General features: G+C 65.2%; 1 protein-coding gene across 8 annotated transcripts in view; it reads right to left on the bottom strand.

Annotated features, from left to right (window-relative positions):
* The window catches only part of GRAMD4 (GRAM domain containing 4), a 58181-nt gene that overhangs the window by 15193 nt on the left and 26492 nt on the right, over window positions 1–16496 (bottom strand). For all 8 annotated transcript variants that reach the window (XM_053919747.1, XM_053919751.2, XM_053919749.2 and 5 more), the window contains 2 exons: window positions 14842–14962; window positions 882–1002 (listed from right to left, as the gene is read on the bottom strand). In XM_053919747.1, the coding sequence (XP_053775722.1) occupies window positions 882–1002; window positions 14842–14962 (242 nt within the window). The remainder of the gene's footprint in view (window positions 1–881; window positions 1003–14841; window positions 14963–16496) is intronic.

The following is a 16496-nucleotide window of genomic DNA, read 5'->3' as shown; positions in this document are numbered from 1 at the left end:
CAGCTGGTTGTGCCCAAGCCCCGCTCGGCCCATGCCAGCCACCTGCCTGGTTTCCTGCCCCTGCGGCCCAGCCACAAGTGGCCTCGGTGGTCTCCCGGCCCCGGAGCCCTCAGCCGGAGGCACAAGCTCCTGACCGTTGGCCAGACTTTCAGCCACAGGCCTGCCCCCCACGCCCATCCCGCGGGCGGTGTCTCCCAGCCCTCTGGCGGGCCCACGCCTCCTGCCTGCCCCGGCCTGCCTGCCCAGCCCCCTCACGCTACACTGGTCCGGGCTGCTGCTCCTGGGCTCCCAGCATGCCCACCTGGCAGAGACCCCAGGACGTGGGAAAGGCACTGCTCCGAGTGAACCTCAGCGGGGCCTGGGGTGCAGGGGGCCCCAGGACCGGGACCATGGGACTGGGAGACCCTCAGCACACGTACACCTTTGGCTTCAGCGAGGAGCAGGTGCAGTTTCTCCTTTGTTCACACACATGATTCACCCCCATATCTCCAAGAGCTAACCCGGTTTGCAGGACTGTAACCCCAAAACCACAACCTGGAGGAGGAAGCGTGGAGGACCCGCAGGACAGGAGCCAGCAGGGCCCTGGGCGTGGGAGATGGGGTGGGGGTGGGGTCCCAGGGAGGAAGCTTGGTTGGGGAGGGGGGCCCAGCCTGCACGCCACTGCTCCCAGGGGCCAGCCACCCAAGTGACTGTCCCCACCCGTAGCTGACCAAGTGGGGACTTAGCGGGGACAGAAAAGGAGCCTGGGCAGGAGACTCGGGGTCCCATCAGGTTCCCTCCATTGCTGCTCACCTGGCCGTGGGCACCTGCTCACCCTGCCCTTGGGCACCTCCTCACTTAGCTGTGGACACCTGCTCACCTGGCCGTAGGTACCTGCTCACCTGGCTTTCAGCACTTCCTGGACCTTCTGCTCCAGCTCAATCCTCCGCTGCCGCTCCCGGTCCAGCTCCTGTCGCAGCGTCTCAGCGTTGGTTTCTTCTCGCAGTTTCCGGAGCTCCTCCTCTATGTGGAGAGAAGGGCCGGGTGACCACCTGCCCCTCAGGCTGTGCAGGTGCGAGGGGAGGCCAAGGCTGCGGAGCACCGAGAGGCCCTCCTGCCTGATGGGAGATGCCAGCTGCCCGCTCCTGTCCTGAGCAGGCTCCAGCAGGCAGGGCTCTTAATTGGGCTCCTCTCACAGGGTGGGGGAAGGGGGGGCGACGCAAGGGGCATGCGACGCAAGGGTGAGACTCCTTCACTAAATAAACCCGGTGCAAGACAGACGCACCCCGCACCTCAGCAACCGTGCCGACTGGCAGGACGCCCAGGGGCAGGGACTCAGGACACAGACGACAGGGCGCACCAGGTGGCCCTGAGAGGAGGGGTGGCGGGACGAGCTCAGCCAGGTGGGGCGCTGGCGACCTGGAGAGCACAGCCAGAGTCCCTGGGGAAGAGTGGGAGTGGGGGCAGGGGCAGGCATATGAGGCCCTGTGGCTGGGGGGCATCACAGAGGAACCGGGGGGGGGGGGGGGGGGGACCATGGTGGCCTGGGGCCATGAGGCAGGCCCGGCGCTGCGTCTGGGGGACAGACACACACCACATGGCTGTTGAAGGAACCGGAGGAGGACGTATGCTGAGCAGTGAGCAGGAGCCCAAAGACGTCCGCATCCTGACCCCTGCGACCGAGTGGCCTCCCCTGGACCAGGGACTCGGCAAATGTGGTGCAGTTACAGGCAGGAGGGGCCCTGGGTTACCCGGGTCATGCGAATTTGTAAAGCGAGGGTCAGAGATCAGAGAGCAGAGACTGGGCAACACCTCCTGTGACTCAGGTCAGTGGGTGGGTTGGGGGGCAGCGGCAGCTTCCTTTGGAAGCTGGAAAAGTCAGGAGCAGCCTGTCCCCCGAGCCAACTGGCCAGTCAAGGACCAGCCTGTTCAGCTGGGGTCCCATGTGGCCAGAGTCCCCCAAGGGCTGTGTCACCCCGAGGTCAGCTCAATGTGGCCTGTGGCAGCCACGGTCCAGGTGACAGGTCACCGCAGACCACCTCGACCACAGGCTGACAGACTGAGACCCTGCAAACGCAAACCCCACAGGAAAAGCCGCATTTGCTCCCAAGACCCGGAAACATGACTGGTTAATTCACCAAAACTGGGGGGAGGACTGGGCACGGGGGCAACGGCGTCTGACCAGAGGCCAGGGCTGCGGGTCGCGGCGACACCCTGGCCTGGGCTGGACGGCGAGGTGTCAGGGTGACCCAGTGGCTTTTCCTCCTGGCACAGCCACCTCCCCAGACCTGACCCAGCTCCAGGAGTCTACATCTCAGCCCCCGTCCGCCACTGCCCTGCCCACTCCCCCAGCCCCCTTGGAAGAAGACCCTCCCCAACCAGGGGTCGGGGGACGCCACCCTCGCCCACAGAAAGCCGCCCTACCTGGCTCTGGTGAGCCACAGTTTCCCCCAGAGACCCCTCCCCCGGTCCCAGGAAGCAGAGCTGTCCTCACCCAGCCAGGTGTCCCTCCCGAGGACCGAGTCCGCCCAACCCAGGGAACTTGGTGCCTCCCGAAGACCCAGAACCAGCTCTGCATTCGGGGCCGCACAAAGGGGCGTTCAGAAAGAAGGGGTGGCCTCTGGGCTGGGCCTTGGGCACCCTGAGTTGGACTCAGAGGCAGTGTCCAGCCTGGGCCAGGCCAAGACTGCAGGGAGGCCCGGGAGGCAGGTGTCGGGGCTCGGGGGGGGCCCTGCTCCAGGCCATGGGGTGCTGGGCCTCGGCCCCCAACCTGCGGAAGGAGCTTCGTCCCCACCGTTCACGCTGGCTCCTTTACAACACAGGGGGTAGGGGTGGGGCTAGGCCCAGGTGGGTGGGGCCCTCACCCACACATGTTGGGACTCTTTCGGCAGGCACCCCAAATCCACCCACTTTTCTCGCCTCAGCTCCCGCTCTCAATGCTAACCAGCCCCCAGCTCCCGTCACACCCTCCAGTCTGGCTCCAAACAGCACGCAGGGGCCCTTGTGAAGCCTCGGCCAGAACTTGCTGCTGTGCTTTGTAAAAACGGCCCAGGGCTTCCCATGGGCCACCAGTGAGTCTCCAGCTCTGTCTCCCTCTGCTCTCGCTCGTCTCTGCTCCCTGGTTCCAGCCACAGGGGCCTCCCATCAGCCTTCAAATGCCCCCGGTCTGATCCTGCCCGGTAGGCTTTGTACCTGTCAGCACCCCGCCCTCAGCCCTGACCCAGTGGCCACTTCCCCCGAGCGATGGCCTCCCTGACACTGCCCCCCGCCCTAACTCGGCCCCTGTCATTTCTCTCATGGGTCCTCGGGGTGCTGGGAGGGGATCCCCAAGGTGACTCGGGCCACAGAGAAGGGCTCAGCTCACAGGAGCCCCAGCAGGCACACCATGCGCCCAGGCCTACGTTCATCAGAGGCCCCCTGGCTCCGGCGACTCGAGGAGGAGGAGCCAGGAAAGACAGAGAGGAAGGGTGGCCACAGGACACGAGTGCTGGGGCTGGCCGTGAACAGGACAGAGAGGATGCCAGAGGTGGCAGGGGGAGCCTGTGGGAATCCAACCGCCAGCCCGAGTGCACCCAGGGCCGACCCCCAGGGCCAGCCACCAGCGCCTGAGGGACGTCCACAACCTTTACAGTGGCACGTGGCCCCCACAGCGCAGGCCTCGGCCTCCCCCAGCCTCGTCCTGGGGCTCCTTGGACCCTGCCCAAGGACTTAAGGATGCCGTGAGTCCCCAGCTGCCGCGGCCCTTGAATGCACAGCACCTGTTGGGTGGCAGCAGGGGACTCAGGTGATTGGGCTGCCACAGCCCTAACAGGTGATCAGCCCAGGGGCCCCAGCCTCCTTGGGGACCTCCCCTTGGCGGCATGCTCAAGCTGGCAAATACGTCCTGCCCTCGTGGGGATGGCGCTGTGACAAAGCAGCCACACCCTGTCCGGAGCAGCCTCGGGTCTCGGGTCTCGGGTCTCGGGTCTCGGGTGGGCCCGAGAAGGGATCTCCCAGGCAAGCCCCGAGGCTGCACACCCTGCTGGGCCCTCGGCCCCTCGGGAGGTGGGTGTGTTCGGTGCAGGCGGTGCCCTGGAGACCTCCTCCGAGAGGACTCAAACCCACTGAGGAGGGGCCTTGGGAGACACGGCAATCCCCTGCCCTCCTGTGGCCTCTGCTCCAGGACCCACTTCCAAGCCGTGGCCTCTCAAGCTACAGGCCCGGCGCTCAGTGGGGGCTCCCTGGGCACACGGGCAGGTGAGCCCAGAGCTCTGGGCAGGCAGAGGGCCCTCTGCAGGGCTGGCAGCACCGCTCCCCCAGGGGCGTGGGCAGTGACAGTCCTGAGTGCCCACCCCCCAAGGACCAGCCAGGGCACTTCCGCCTCCTGCGCTTCTTCACGTGGGCATGTGCCCGCCCTTGTGGGGAAACAGGAAGGCTTCACACCATCGCAGCCTGCTCCTGGGAGCCAGGGCAGGCAGTTTTGGTCAAGGTCAAGTCGCTTTCCTGTCTGTACCTCTGAACCCCAGTACCCACACAAACCCCCATCGGCTCCGTGGTCTCCCCGCTACTGAGGGTCACGCAGCCCCAAAGCCTCCTCCATCTGCAGGCCTCCAGCACATCGGCCCCTCCAGCACGCTTAACAGGAAACCACACTTTCCTCAGAGCCCCTCGCCACCGCCCTGCAAAAGGCCAACACACAGCCAGGCCCCCCCATGTGGCACCTTTAGCCAGGCTGGCATGGGCTGGATGTGACGAGTGTGGACACACGACCGCTTCCTGACACCAGTGCGCTGCACTGTGCCCGCCCCCGAGCGCGCAGACACACTCACACCAGGGCTCAGAGACAAGAGGCCTGGGCCGCCCGAGGAGTCGCGTCCTCACGGCCTGGGCTCCTGGCCCATCACAGACAGCCCCTGCTCCCCTTCCTCTTCTCTCTGCAGAGCGGAGACCAACCTGCTCCCTCGTCCCCCAGCGCCAAAGCCCGGTACCCCACGAAGCCCCCTGCCTCAGCAGCTGCAGGGCGGGGACCGTGGCCACCCCGGGGTAGGCTGTGCAGGGGCAGCAGCCCCCAGACACAGCCTGGAGATCGGCTTATCCCAGGTCCCAGCAAGGCCACCAGAAGACATCCCACCTCCTGCAAGGGTCTCGTTTCCGGGTGGCTCAAAGACAGCTACGCGTTAAATAAAACCAAAGGGCAGTTAGTGGCTATTTCTCCCTCACAAGCCTGCTCTCTGAGCGACTCGCCCCGAGCCTGAACTAACGGTCTCAGCAAAGACAGCAGACCTCACGGGCGTGCTCCCTCCGACGCTGACACATTCAGGTCAGCTGCAGCTCGCAGACCACCGTGGGCTCTGCACAGCACAGAGGCGCCGCGGGTCCCCGCCAGCGATTTCTCTCTCGAGTCCAAGTAAGAAAAGAAACAGGAGCCAATTTCCTGCCTGAAAGTGCTGAGCTGCACGCATTTGACAGGCAGCCTCATCTCTCCGGCCCCCACTGGGACCCGGGCCCTCCGGGGGCTGTCAGGGCCACGCAGCCAGTCTCCGACCTCCGGGCTCCACTCCGGCCTTCCCGGCACCCGGGCAGTCCACCTTCTGTGGAGCCCTGGGCCCATGGTCTCGTAGGGGACCACCCGCCTCCTGGGCTGATGCCAATGCCAGGATGGGGGGCCGGGCCAAGCCAGGCCCACCCCCTCCCCGGCAGACACCCATAGTCTACCAGGTGGAGGGTGTGACGCTGCCCCCGGGGCCAGGCAGGGAGCCCCCACGCAGCCCTTCGTTAGCCCCCTGCTGCTGCTGGGAGCAGGGCCGGCCACACACCAGGGCTGACACAGGCACAGACCCTCCTCTGACAGCCGCAGAGGGCGAGTCCGACGTGGGGGGCCGGGCCCCATGTTTCCCGGCCACTTCCAGCTCCTAGAGGTGCCTGCGTTCCGGCGATGACATCACTGTGACCTCTGACTCCGACCTTTCTTCCTTCTCACAAGGACCCTTTGATGACAGTGTCCCCCCCCACACAGGGTCACCTTCCACCTCAGACCTCAACTCCATCACTTCTGCCAAGTCTCTGACACGCAAGGAGCCACGTTAAAGGGTCTGGTGACCAGGGCATGGACGCTTTCAGGGGGTGGGACTCTGGCCACCTCCCCACCCCCCGAGACGAAACTCTGGGTCCCAGGAGGCCGCAGTGGCTCCGGGGTGGGGGCATGACACCCTCCCATCCGGCCCGGGAACACACGGCCCACAACATAGGGAAGGGCACCCTTTGGCGGGTCAAAGGGCACTTAGGGGTGCGGGGGCCCCAGCAGGCTCCCACCTCCAGCTGAGCCCCAAATGCACCGGAGGCAGGGTTCATCCAGTGTCCCCGGCGGTGTCTCCACGGATGGTGCCCTGAGCCAAGCAGCCCTCACCGGCTTCAACTCTCACGGTGACAAGGATGCATGGAGAGGACACAGCCATGTGCCCTCGGCCTCCCACAGCACGCCCAGGCGGCTCTCCAGAGCCCCTCCGCCCTCCTGCCGGAGTGTCCTGTGCAGGGTCGGCCTTCCACGCAGACGGCCCAGGGCGCATGTCATTCCACACCAGCTAAGGCTATGTCACCAGCAGGACCCCGGAGGAGGGGCCACATGCCTGCCTGTCAGTCAGTCACAGCCCTGCAGGGCGGGAAGGACCACTACCCAGGGGCCGAGGGGCAGGGCCCAGTAATGGCACCCGATGATTTGCGCTTTTCAGGCCTGGCGATGGCCAAGATGGACTCAGGGCTCCTCGGCCACTGCAGAGCCAGCACAGTCAACCGGAGCTCCGGAGGGCACAAGGAAGCCTGCGGGGGACCAGGAGAGCCAGAGTGCCCACCCCAGGAGTGAGCCAGGACCCCCAGAACCTTCTAGGGCCCACGGGTGTGCCCGGGAGACAGCAGCTCGCACCAGGATTCACAAATCCCCCACTGCGCTCCTACTCAACGGGACACCCACGGAAGCAAAGGAAGCCCCACAGGGAAACCGGGGTCAGCTCCCTGGGGGACCCAGCCTGCGCCCGTCCACCTCCCCCCAGAGCAGGCGGGCAGCAGGATGGGATGGGAACATGGGGAACCCAGAGAACCCACAGAGATGTCCGCTTGACTTCCTAAAGCCTGGTTTCCTCATCCAAATGCCCCCTCTTGCAGCCCGGTATCCGAACAGGCCAGGCCACACTCTGGCAGGAAAAGGTGCCTGGCCTGCCTGAGCCCCATTTCTGTGTGAAGCCTGCTGGCCACTACCCTTGAAGACACGAAGAAGAATGAGGTGCAGACGTGGACCCCCAAACCAGGAAACCAGCACCACATGACAAGGACTTCAGACGACATTCCCCATGAGGGGCTGACCCATCCACCTCCGGGTCAGGGAGAAGGGCAGGGTTGGCGGAGAGCTGATTGGTGACTCGGGATCTCCCCACCCCCAACCGGCCCATGGCTCCCTGACTCAGAGGGACACGGAGGACAGGCCTCAGCTCACGAGACCGCACACCCAGCGGCATAGGCCATAGCTCGGGCCACAGCCCAGCCCACAGCCCAGCCCACCGCCCGGCCTCCAGGGAAGCTGAGGGAGGGAGGGAGAGACTCAGCTTCCAGGCTATTTTTAAACCTGTGAAAGGAGAACTCTCAAGCAGGAGCCCTCCTGGCACACAGCTCAACAGGCCTGGCCACAGCCAAAAATAAAAATCAAGTGATAATCCTTAAATAAGACTCCTTCCCACCAGCCAGGAGTGCACACGCAGGGACCCCGCAAAAAGCGGTTCCGCCCCCCGGCCAGGTGGGAGGCCTGACCCCTGGAGGCCCAGGGCTCTGCCCCTTCACCTCCCTCCTCACCTCTCACCCCAACTCTCTGACTACTCCGGGCCTCCGGCCTCCCAGACCGCCCCGCCCCCCACCCACCATCACTGGGGACCCTTCCAGAAGGCAGAGCCACACCCCCCACGGGGACCAGGTGTCAGGTCCTGAGCAGGACACACACCCCTGCTTTCGGCAGCCAGGGCAGATGCGCCCACTGCGTGCTCTGCCCCCCCCCCACCCCCACTCTGGGGAAAACAGCCGTTACAGGAAGTGAGTCACGGTCCCTGTGAGCTTCGGTCTTGTCTTCTCTCTCCTGCACGCGGCTGCCTGTCACGGGCCAGCGCTGAGCGCTGGTGGATAAGGAACTGCTGGGGATCAGGAGGACACGCTTCGCATCCTCGCACATTTCAGGAAATGATCGGATGCAGGGTGAACCCCTTACAATCTCCCCGTGTGAAACAGTGTGAAACAGTGTGAAACAAGAAGAAAGAGGAGCCCGGCCGGCATTCCGCCCGGAAAGCCGACTCTCAGGAACTGATGCCATCCAGCAGACAGGGTGGGCTGCTCTGTATGCCAGCCCCGGCCCTGCCCCGGCCCCGCCCCGGCCCCGCGCCGAGCCAGAATCGTGTGCACACCGGCACCCGCCCCTTCGCCGCTCACTGTGCAACCGCAGGGGAGCCCGCCAGGCCCCAGCCCCTCCCCGTAGCCACAAGCTGGCTGCTCCCTCCCAGCCTGGGCGGTGGGTGGTCAGGGACCCCTGGCCCCCAGCAAGGTGAGACCAGGCACCAGGTCACTGAGTGGGGGAGCCCACAGGAATCAGGTTGACGCAAACACGTGCTTGGGGACCAGACACCAGAGAGGATGGAAGCAAGGGAGGGGGCATCTGGAGAACTGGTGCTCTGGCCACATGGGGGGCCTTGAAGGGAACGTAGAGGGAGTGCCCAGTGGGGGTAACAAGTCTATCTGTCCACCCAGCCACCCACCCACTGGGCACCCACAGCTGCCCAGCCCTGCACCCAGGTGGCGGGGATTCTCAGGTGAGGTGGCAGCGGCTTTCCCTGCTCCTCCCGGGGGCCCCAGTTCCATACAAGAGGCACGACGTGGGCGAAGAGGAGTCCCCTGTGGAGCTGGAATGTCAGGGCATCCCCCCCCGTGCCAGGAGACAGCCTGGCACTGCCAGGCCAGCCTCGGCACACAAAGGAGGGTTTCAGCAGGAAGGGACGGCCCAGGAGGTGGCAGAGGACGGGAGGGCATGCTGGCCAAGCAGCCCCTCTCCCCATGGCACACAGGGGGGCCCAGGGGAGCCGCCTGGGAGTAGGGCTCACACCTGCCTTTCCTACTGCCTGGGAGGAGCTTGGTGGGCGGGACAGAGGATGGAGATGGGGAGAGAGATCACAGAGCTCTACCTAATGCCCCCCACAGAACTCGGTTCTGCCACGGTCCAGGACAGCCGCCAGACACAGCAGGGCCTGGACACGGAGCCACGAACACCACACTCATGGGCAGGTGTGTTCCAGCCGCCTCTCTGGCTGCTCCCTCACCCGGAATAGCAGGGGTCTCTCCTCTGAACTGTGCACTGGAGGGACAGGGCAGGGTGCCAGCAGGCGGGAGCCACGGCCGCCAGGTGCAGTCAGCAGGCCTCTGTGCCCCAGGACCTGCCCCAACCACGAGCCAGGGCTGAACGTGCCCGTGAACGACGGAGGAGCGTTCCCGCCGGGCAGGAGACGCAATCTAGGAAAATGAAGGTGTAGCCAGCCCAGCGGGCCAGGCCCCTGATTTCCTCAGGGGCCACTTTCCTGGTTCTCCTGGTGAACTCTGTGTAACACGGACACCCAGGCACGTCACCCACATCTGTCCCCACCTCCGCTCCCCCGCCTGTCCGTCCCCTTCCTGTCTGTCTGGGTTGCCCACCCGCCGCCCCCGGGAAAGGGCAGAAACCACTCAGGGAGCACAGTGGCGTGAGGGCAGGGCCGTCCAACCCCATCCTGGGCGCAGGGCTCATCCTCCCAACACAACCAACAAACAGGAGCCGAGTTTTTCATTAAAAAAACAGAACAGAAGAAAAACAAAACAAAAAACCCCAGACGCCCCAGAGGGGCATCTCCAGGCTCAAAGGGGAGGGTCCCGAGGGCTCCAACCACCCCCACACCCAGCCTGTCCCCGCGGGCCTCGAACACAACGGCGTCTCTCTGGACACAGGCGGTGGCGGCAGGCCACTCACCAGCCTTCCAAACTCTGGCTCCCGCAGATGGGCCCGGAACCTCCCCTCCAGGGTCCCCTGTGAAGTCCAGGCATCCAGAGGGGCCTCCTGTGCCCCCCTGAGCAGCTTCCCCAAGAAGCACCCCCAGCGTAACAGGCAGCCACGCCGACGCATGTGGGGCAGAGCAGGAAGGGGACCCCCCAGGAGCCCAGGGGCTCAGGAGTACAGGGCCCTTCTCCTGAGCCAGGCTCTCCGGGAACCGTCACCGCCACCTTCATGGCTGCGTCCACCAGGACCCACCTGGCCCTGGCCCTGAGCAGGTGGGTGTCAGTGGCCCTGAGGTGGTGGAAGTCCTTGGCCAGAGGGCTGAAGTCTCCAGGACATGCAGCCCCGGGGGCAGGGGGGGCTGCCTCCAGCCCGTCTGGGAAGGGTTCCACAGGCCTTCGTGGCTCAGTGACGTGGAACCCACACACGGGAAGGGGCCTCAGTGTGGCCCGGCCCCCAGGGAGTGCACGCACCCTGGAAGCCCTGTGAGCATTCCCACCCCGTGACCCAGCTCCACACCGGCCACTGTGGGATGGGCCGTGCACGCAGATCACGTGCCTGGAGGCCCTCCCTGGCCTGCTCCCTGGAGGCCCTGCTGGCAAGTGGGGCGCGGCGTGCGGCTGCGCGGGAGAGGCAGTGCCAGCGAAGTGCGTCTCGGGCTACAAAACGTGCCGTGGTGCTTCTCATTCACCTCCGCGCCGCTTCGACAGATGCAGGACCCTGCCTCTGGTCACGAGCCAGCGTGCCCTCCACGCCACGCTCTCCGCCCCACGTCACTTTCTCACAGCAGGGACATCTGTTCCCTTCGATGTTTAATAACCGAGCCCCGCAGTGTGCATGGCCATTTCCTCCTGTGCGAGCAGCAGCCTGTTCTGCTCTCTGAGGAAGCGCCACGGACAGCTGCATGGCTGGGCGGGGGGCACTGATCGCCGCCTGCTGCCCGCTGGTGGCGGGGTCAGGCCTTGGGCACGAAGCTCAGAGACGGCCTGGCCTGCGGCTGCAGGCGACAGGCAGGCAGGACGAGCGCAGCACCAGCACGTGGCCAACTCCCCTCTGCCGTGCAGGACGTGCCTGGGGCCCTCAGGGAAGTGAGGGCGAGGTCTCCGTGGGCTCGAGGCCCATTGCTGGTTCGCTGACGCTGATGGCCCGCCGTGTTTGGATGGGAGGGTGCGCTTGCTCTCGGGGGCACACACGCAGGGGTTCAGGGCTCCAGGCCCACAGGATGGCGCCAAACACAAAACCGAGCTGGAAGGGGGCCGTGCGGCTGGGAGGGGAGGGAGACCGGGCACAGGCGGTAGGATGTCACCCTGCGGGGAAGGGACTGGCTAGGAACCACGCGGGGTTCCTGAGAGTCTGAGACTGTGACAAGTGAGTATTGTCACCAAACTGTACTGTACTGAATTGACAGTCAAAAAGAGGGAAAAGACTTTTCCGAGGGACTTGTAAGCGGTGTAACCGAACACCCTGGTGGGACGCCCCAGGACAAAGTGCAGGAAACAAGCCCCAACGGCGGCTCTGAGCGCCACCCGAGGCTGCGGCATGAGTTACCGCGGCCCAGGTACGAGCTGCGGCCCTCACGGGAACCAGCACCTGCCGCTAGAAAGAGAAATGGGGGAGGAGCCAGACGAGGGTCAGTGAGGACCTCGGTCACAGTCTGCCAGCAGGGACTCGGAGAGGTGTTTGCACACCTGTGCTCACAGCGGCTGTTCGCAGTCGCCAGGTGTCCTCAGCAGCCCGAGTGTCCGTGGGTGCAGGGATGCATTAAGAGAAAGGGGGTCTGCCGTACCCCGCTTCCCACACAGGGGAACAGGGAGAGGCGGTCACCGTATTTGCCGTGTATAACGCACGCCCACGTTTTTGGCCCAAACTTTCAGGAAACAGGTCTTTCATTCTGACTTGTTAGTCCAATTGCTGACTTAGCTGTACTTAGAGACAAGGCTGAGTGCCCCACTCCAGGGCACTACTTTGCATACGGACGTCATCACTGCTTCCTGGAGTCGCGCGTTAAACACGTGAGCATACGGAAGAACTAGAAACATTCACGCAGGTACGGAGTCAGTACTACCCATGTGTAACGCGCATGCTTACTCTTCCCTCGAAAATTTGGGCAAAAAAGTGCACATTATACACAGCAAAATACGGTAATTCCAGGGTGGACTGAAAATGTTCAGGGAAGTCTGGGATGTCTTCGCACACCAGAAAGCAAGGCGTCACCCACGCGGGCTGGCGGCAAACCAGAAGAGGCCCCCACGCCCAGCAGCCAGGGGGCGGGGGCGTTGGGGGGCGGGGGAGAGTCTGGCTGAGCGCAGGGATTGAGGTACATGAACGATGCTCGAATCCACAGTTTCACCATGGTGACACAAACCCTAGGTGGAGAATGATGTCATCGTTTTGAAAACTGGAAGATAAAGGGAAGCATCCAAGAGTGCACCCTGCCCTTCCTCCACGGCCTCCCCCTGCCCGGGGCAGCGGTGGGGTCGGCTGGGACACAGAGGAAGAGCGGCAGAGCCGGGCATGCTGGGGGCCACCTCCCCACAAGATGCTGGAGCGAAGGCCTGAGGGCAGAGGTCTGGCCTGGGGTCACACACACCCCCATCTGCCCCAAGGGACGGGACACGTTAGGTCCCCCGCCGAGTCCCAGGACGCCCTGAGCGGCGTCCAGAGCGGAGACCCCGCCATGGAGGGCCTGGCCCCTCCACAGAGAGCAAGGAGAGAAGCAGCAGGCGGGGACTGAAGAGACACCGCCCGTCTCATGCGTGGGGCCTGTTGAAAAAGAGCGATGAGACAATCGGTGAAACGGAAACTTGAGCCTAAGTTGGGGTGTGTGACGGCATTAAAGAAAAACCTGGTTGTTTTTTAGTTGTGACCCTGGACGCGTGGCTTTCGATTTACAGAATGATGAGCGGCTGCTGCTGCCGCAATGTGTACAGCTGGGAACGAGGGGGCGTGGGCGGGGACTCCGGGGGTGGGGCTAGGGCGGGGGCTGGGACGGCACTACTGTGTGTGTGCCTCTGAAATCCCCCATCACCAAAAACGAAGGCCCCCCCCACCCCCACCCCCGCACCGCCGTGAGGTCGTCTGCACAGGCGACGGCCCCACTGACTGCAGGAGAGCCCCGGGGACAGGAGAGCGCCTCCAACCCGCGCTGAGCACAGACTGAGAGGGTGGGTCCCAGGAAGCCAGGGACGCTGCCCCACAGCCAGGGACTCCTCTCCTCCTCTGCGTGGTCTGGTCAGCCCCAGACCCGTGTTACCATGGGTCCTGGTGTCCTGCCCTCCCGAGGGATACTGGCCCCCTGCCCCGGCAACCCCTGCCTGGCAGGGGGGCCACTCCCTTGTTAGAGGCCCTCACAGACCCTCCCCCTTTCGGGGAGAGCGCCTGGTTCCGAGGGCTCATTGGGACTCATGATACGGCCGATTTCCGGCCACTTGACCCACAAAGGCCAAGCTCTCAAGGCTCCATCTGCTGACGCGGCACATCCTTGCCACATGGAGCGGGATGGGTCCAGCCTCCGCACCGCCCCCCCCCCCCCCCCCCCCGCCCCGCCCCGGCACTGGCCGAGCAGCCGGCAGGACAGCCTGCCCCTGCGTGCTCACGAGTCTCCCTGCAGAACTCAGCGCCAGCCAAGGTCACAGGCACGGGGTCAGAGGGCCTCACAGGCAGGCCAGTCACCGCCTGCTGCCCTGGGCAGACCCAGCACAGCCATGCCCCCAGCCAGCTCAGCGACCACCTTAGGCGAGTGGGGAGACTGAGGCCGTGTGGGGGACACATACACTCAGGCACACGCGCACACGTGCGCACACACCTGCCGAGGGGAGCGCTGACCGGCAAAAGGCATTGTGGGAGGAGGGGCAGCAGCACCTGGGGGCAGACGACGGGCGGAAACGCAGCCACATGGCCCATCTCCAGGGAGCAGGAGGCTGGGCACCCACAGCTTCCTGCCTCTACCTGAGAGCGGGGCCCTCGCAGCTGCCCCTCAGACAAGGCTGGGTACCTGAATCCCGGGGAGACACAGGACGGAAGAGAGGAGAGGACTCCGCAGGGACAGGGAGAGCTCGGGCGCCGGAGGGAGACCCAGTGGGGCCCGGCGCTGTCTGAGCAGCTCAGGTGTGACCGGCGGGGGCAGGGCTGCTCCCCCGCCCACCCCATGTTCCCCAGTGCACCGCCCACAGCCTCGGATCAGCGGGGGGACAGCTGCTGTGCATGGCCACCGGGCTTGCCCACCGGGCTTGCCCACCTGGGTCAGGGTGCCACCTCAGGGTCATTGCATTTACTTCGCCCTCCAGCCTCGGCTTCCTCACCCCTCAAGCAGAGGGTCAGAGAGGGATCAAAGGTAACACCCGGGATGAGACATACTCCGCGAAGGACCCACAGGACCCCCCAAAGGAACTGTGCCATCAGCACCCCCAAACTGCAGCAGGAGCACGTGGTCACGCAGTGCAAACAGCCCGGACGCTGACGCGGGCGGCCAACCCATGAACGAGGACGTCCCCCCACTGCCCCTCCCAGCTGAGCATGTAAACCAGGCAGCACAGAACGAGCACAAGCCCGTCCTCCACAGAGCTCAGCGAGTCCCGAGTTAACTGCCGGGAACATGACGCGCCAGGTCCACGGAAGTAATCCAGTTTCCCGCCCGGTGACTTTCTCCTCTGCCCCCGAGAGTGTGGACGTCCCTGTCCACCAAACTAGCACACCGGGCCTGGCAGGGCAGCAGAGGGGCCCCCGGGACATCCCCAGGGCCACATCTATCCCCACGAGCACAGGAAAGCTGCCAGGACCGGCTGAACTTCTGAGCACACGTCCCCTCTGCCCCACCCTCCCCCGCGGGCACTCACGTAAGAAGTGTTTTTCCAGTAAGGCAATTTCCAGGTGACCTTTGATCTCATTCAGTCGATCGAACTCCGTCCGGTTAAAGTCCTGGACTCCGGCAGCCATGATGAGGGTCCCCGGGCCGGCCTGGAAGGGAAGCATGGAGAGCTAGCATCCTGCGTCCACCCCACGTCCCGAAGGGGCCCGAGGACCCTGTGTCTGGCCATGCCAGGCCTGGACCCTCGCCTACCACAACCCTGCAGACAAGGCTGGTGTGTGGTCAGCCTTAATTAAAACCCCCATCCGTGCACCTTGGCTTCACCAGCTGGTGGAAGGGACTCTCAGACAACACGGAGGTTCTCGGACCCCCAAGAACACTCTGGTTTAAAGAAAACCTGAACTAGGGCCGCGACCTCGCCCTCTGGCTGCAGAGGGCGGGAGACCGTGGACTCAGGTGCTGGCCAGCGTGGTGCCCTCCCAGGAGGGCAAGTCTGGCCCCGGGACCCCTAGTTTCCATGCCTGGGAGCAGAGCTATGCCCCTGGAATTATAGGGGGAGTACCCCAAGGAGGTGGGCACCCCAAGGAGGTGGGCAGCCAAGTCCACCACCAGGCCACAGAACTGGAGCAGACTGCGCTCACCGAGTCAGCAAGCCCCAACGGAGCCCTTGTCCCGCTGCAGAGGACTCACTGCAGCCACCGCCTGGCATCCCCCTCGACCAGGGGCCGCCTCACCTCCTGCTCCCAGGAGGGAAAGGGACACACCCAGGCCACTCAGCTGCACAAGGGACACATCTGTGTCACCCCACCACCGCACCCTGCTGCGGAGCAGGCGAGGAGCAGCACCGTGCGCCCGCCATGTGACGGGGGGCGGGTGGCTGACTTCCCAGGCTTGGTCTCCATGAGCCCTCCAGGCCGGGTGAGGGTGGAAGGGGACTCGCAGCGGGGCAGGGTCCGCCCCAGGAACCTGCAGGCTGGGAGACCCTCTGTCCGGGCTGCCGCGTCCTGGCACTGACCTCCCACTGCTCAGTGGCTCTGCGTCCTGGGCCAGGGGCTCCCCAAGGGCAGGCCCAGGGGGCCTGGGTTGGGGGGAGGTGGGCAGACCCCTGCCTGCAGGCTAGCCTGTCCCTCCTTGCCCATCTCCCACCTCGGTGGCCCAGACGGCAGCCGCACGACAAGGCGAATGTGCCTCACTCGCGAGCTGCACGCCCAAGACCGGCTGCAGCGGTGAGTGGTTACTTACAGGTCCCCACAACACACACAGCGAGAAGAACGAGGCCCCAGTGGCTGCGGGGACAGCCGCCCGCCCTCACAGTGAAAGCTGCACACACTGAACCCGCCCAGGGCGAGCACCGTTCCCCCGCCAGGTCAGGAAAACCACAAAACTTGAGGTCACCTGCACCGGGACAAGGGCGTGAGACACAGGACCCCAGGGTGGCTGTGGGGGATTCGCAGCACCCCCGCCGGAGGGCGTTTGCCCAGCAGCCCGGCGGGGGTGACGCGGGCCACACGGGCACATGGCTCACCGGACGGACAGTTGCTGCTGGCACTGAGTGTCCCCCAGGGGGCGGGGGCTAACTGGAGCGAGGGCACATCCCACCGTGGGGTCCTGGGCCCAGCCACCCCCACCCTGGAGAAAGAGCCCCAAGGAGGATCGGGAGGAGAGTGAGGGGGCCTGGCTCAC

Source organism: Desmodus rotundus, chromosome 3, assembly GCF_022682495.2.
Source record: "Desmodus rotundus isolate HL8 chromosome 3, HLdesRot8A.1, whole genome shotgun sequence".
Classification (NCBI taxonomy): domain Eukaryota; kingdom Metazoa; phylum Chordata; class Mammalia; order Chiroptera; family Phyllostomidae; genus Desmodus; species Desmodus rotundus.
This window is presented reverse-complemented; position numbering and strand designations above follow the sequence as displayed.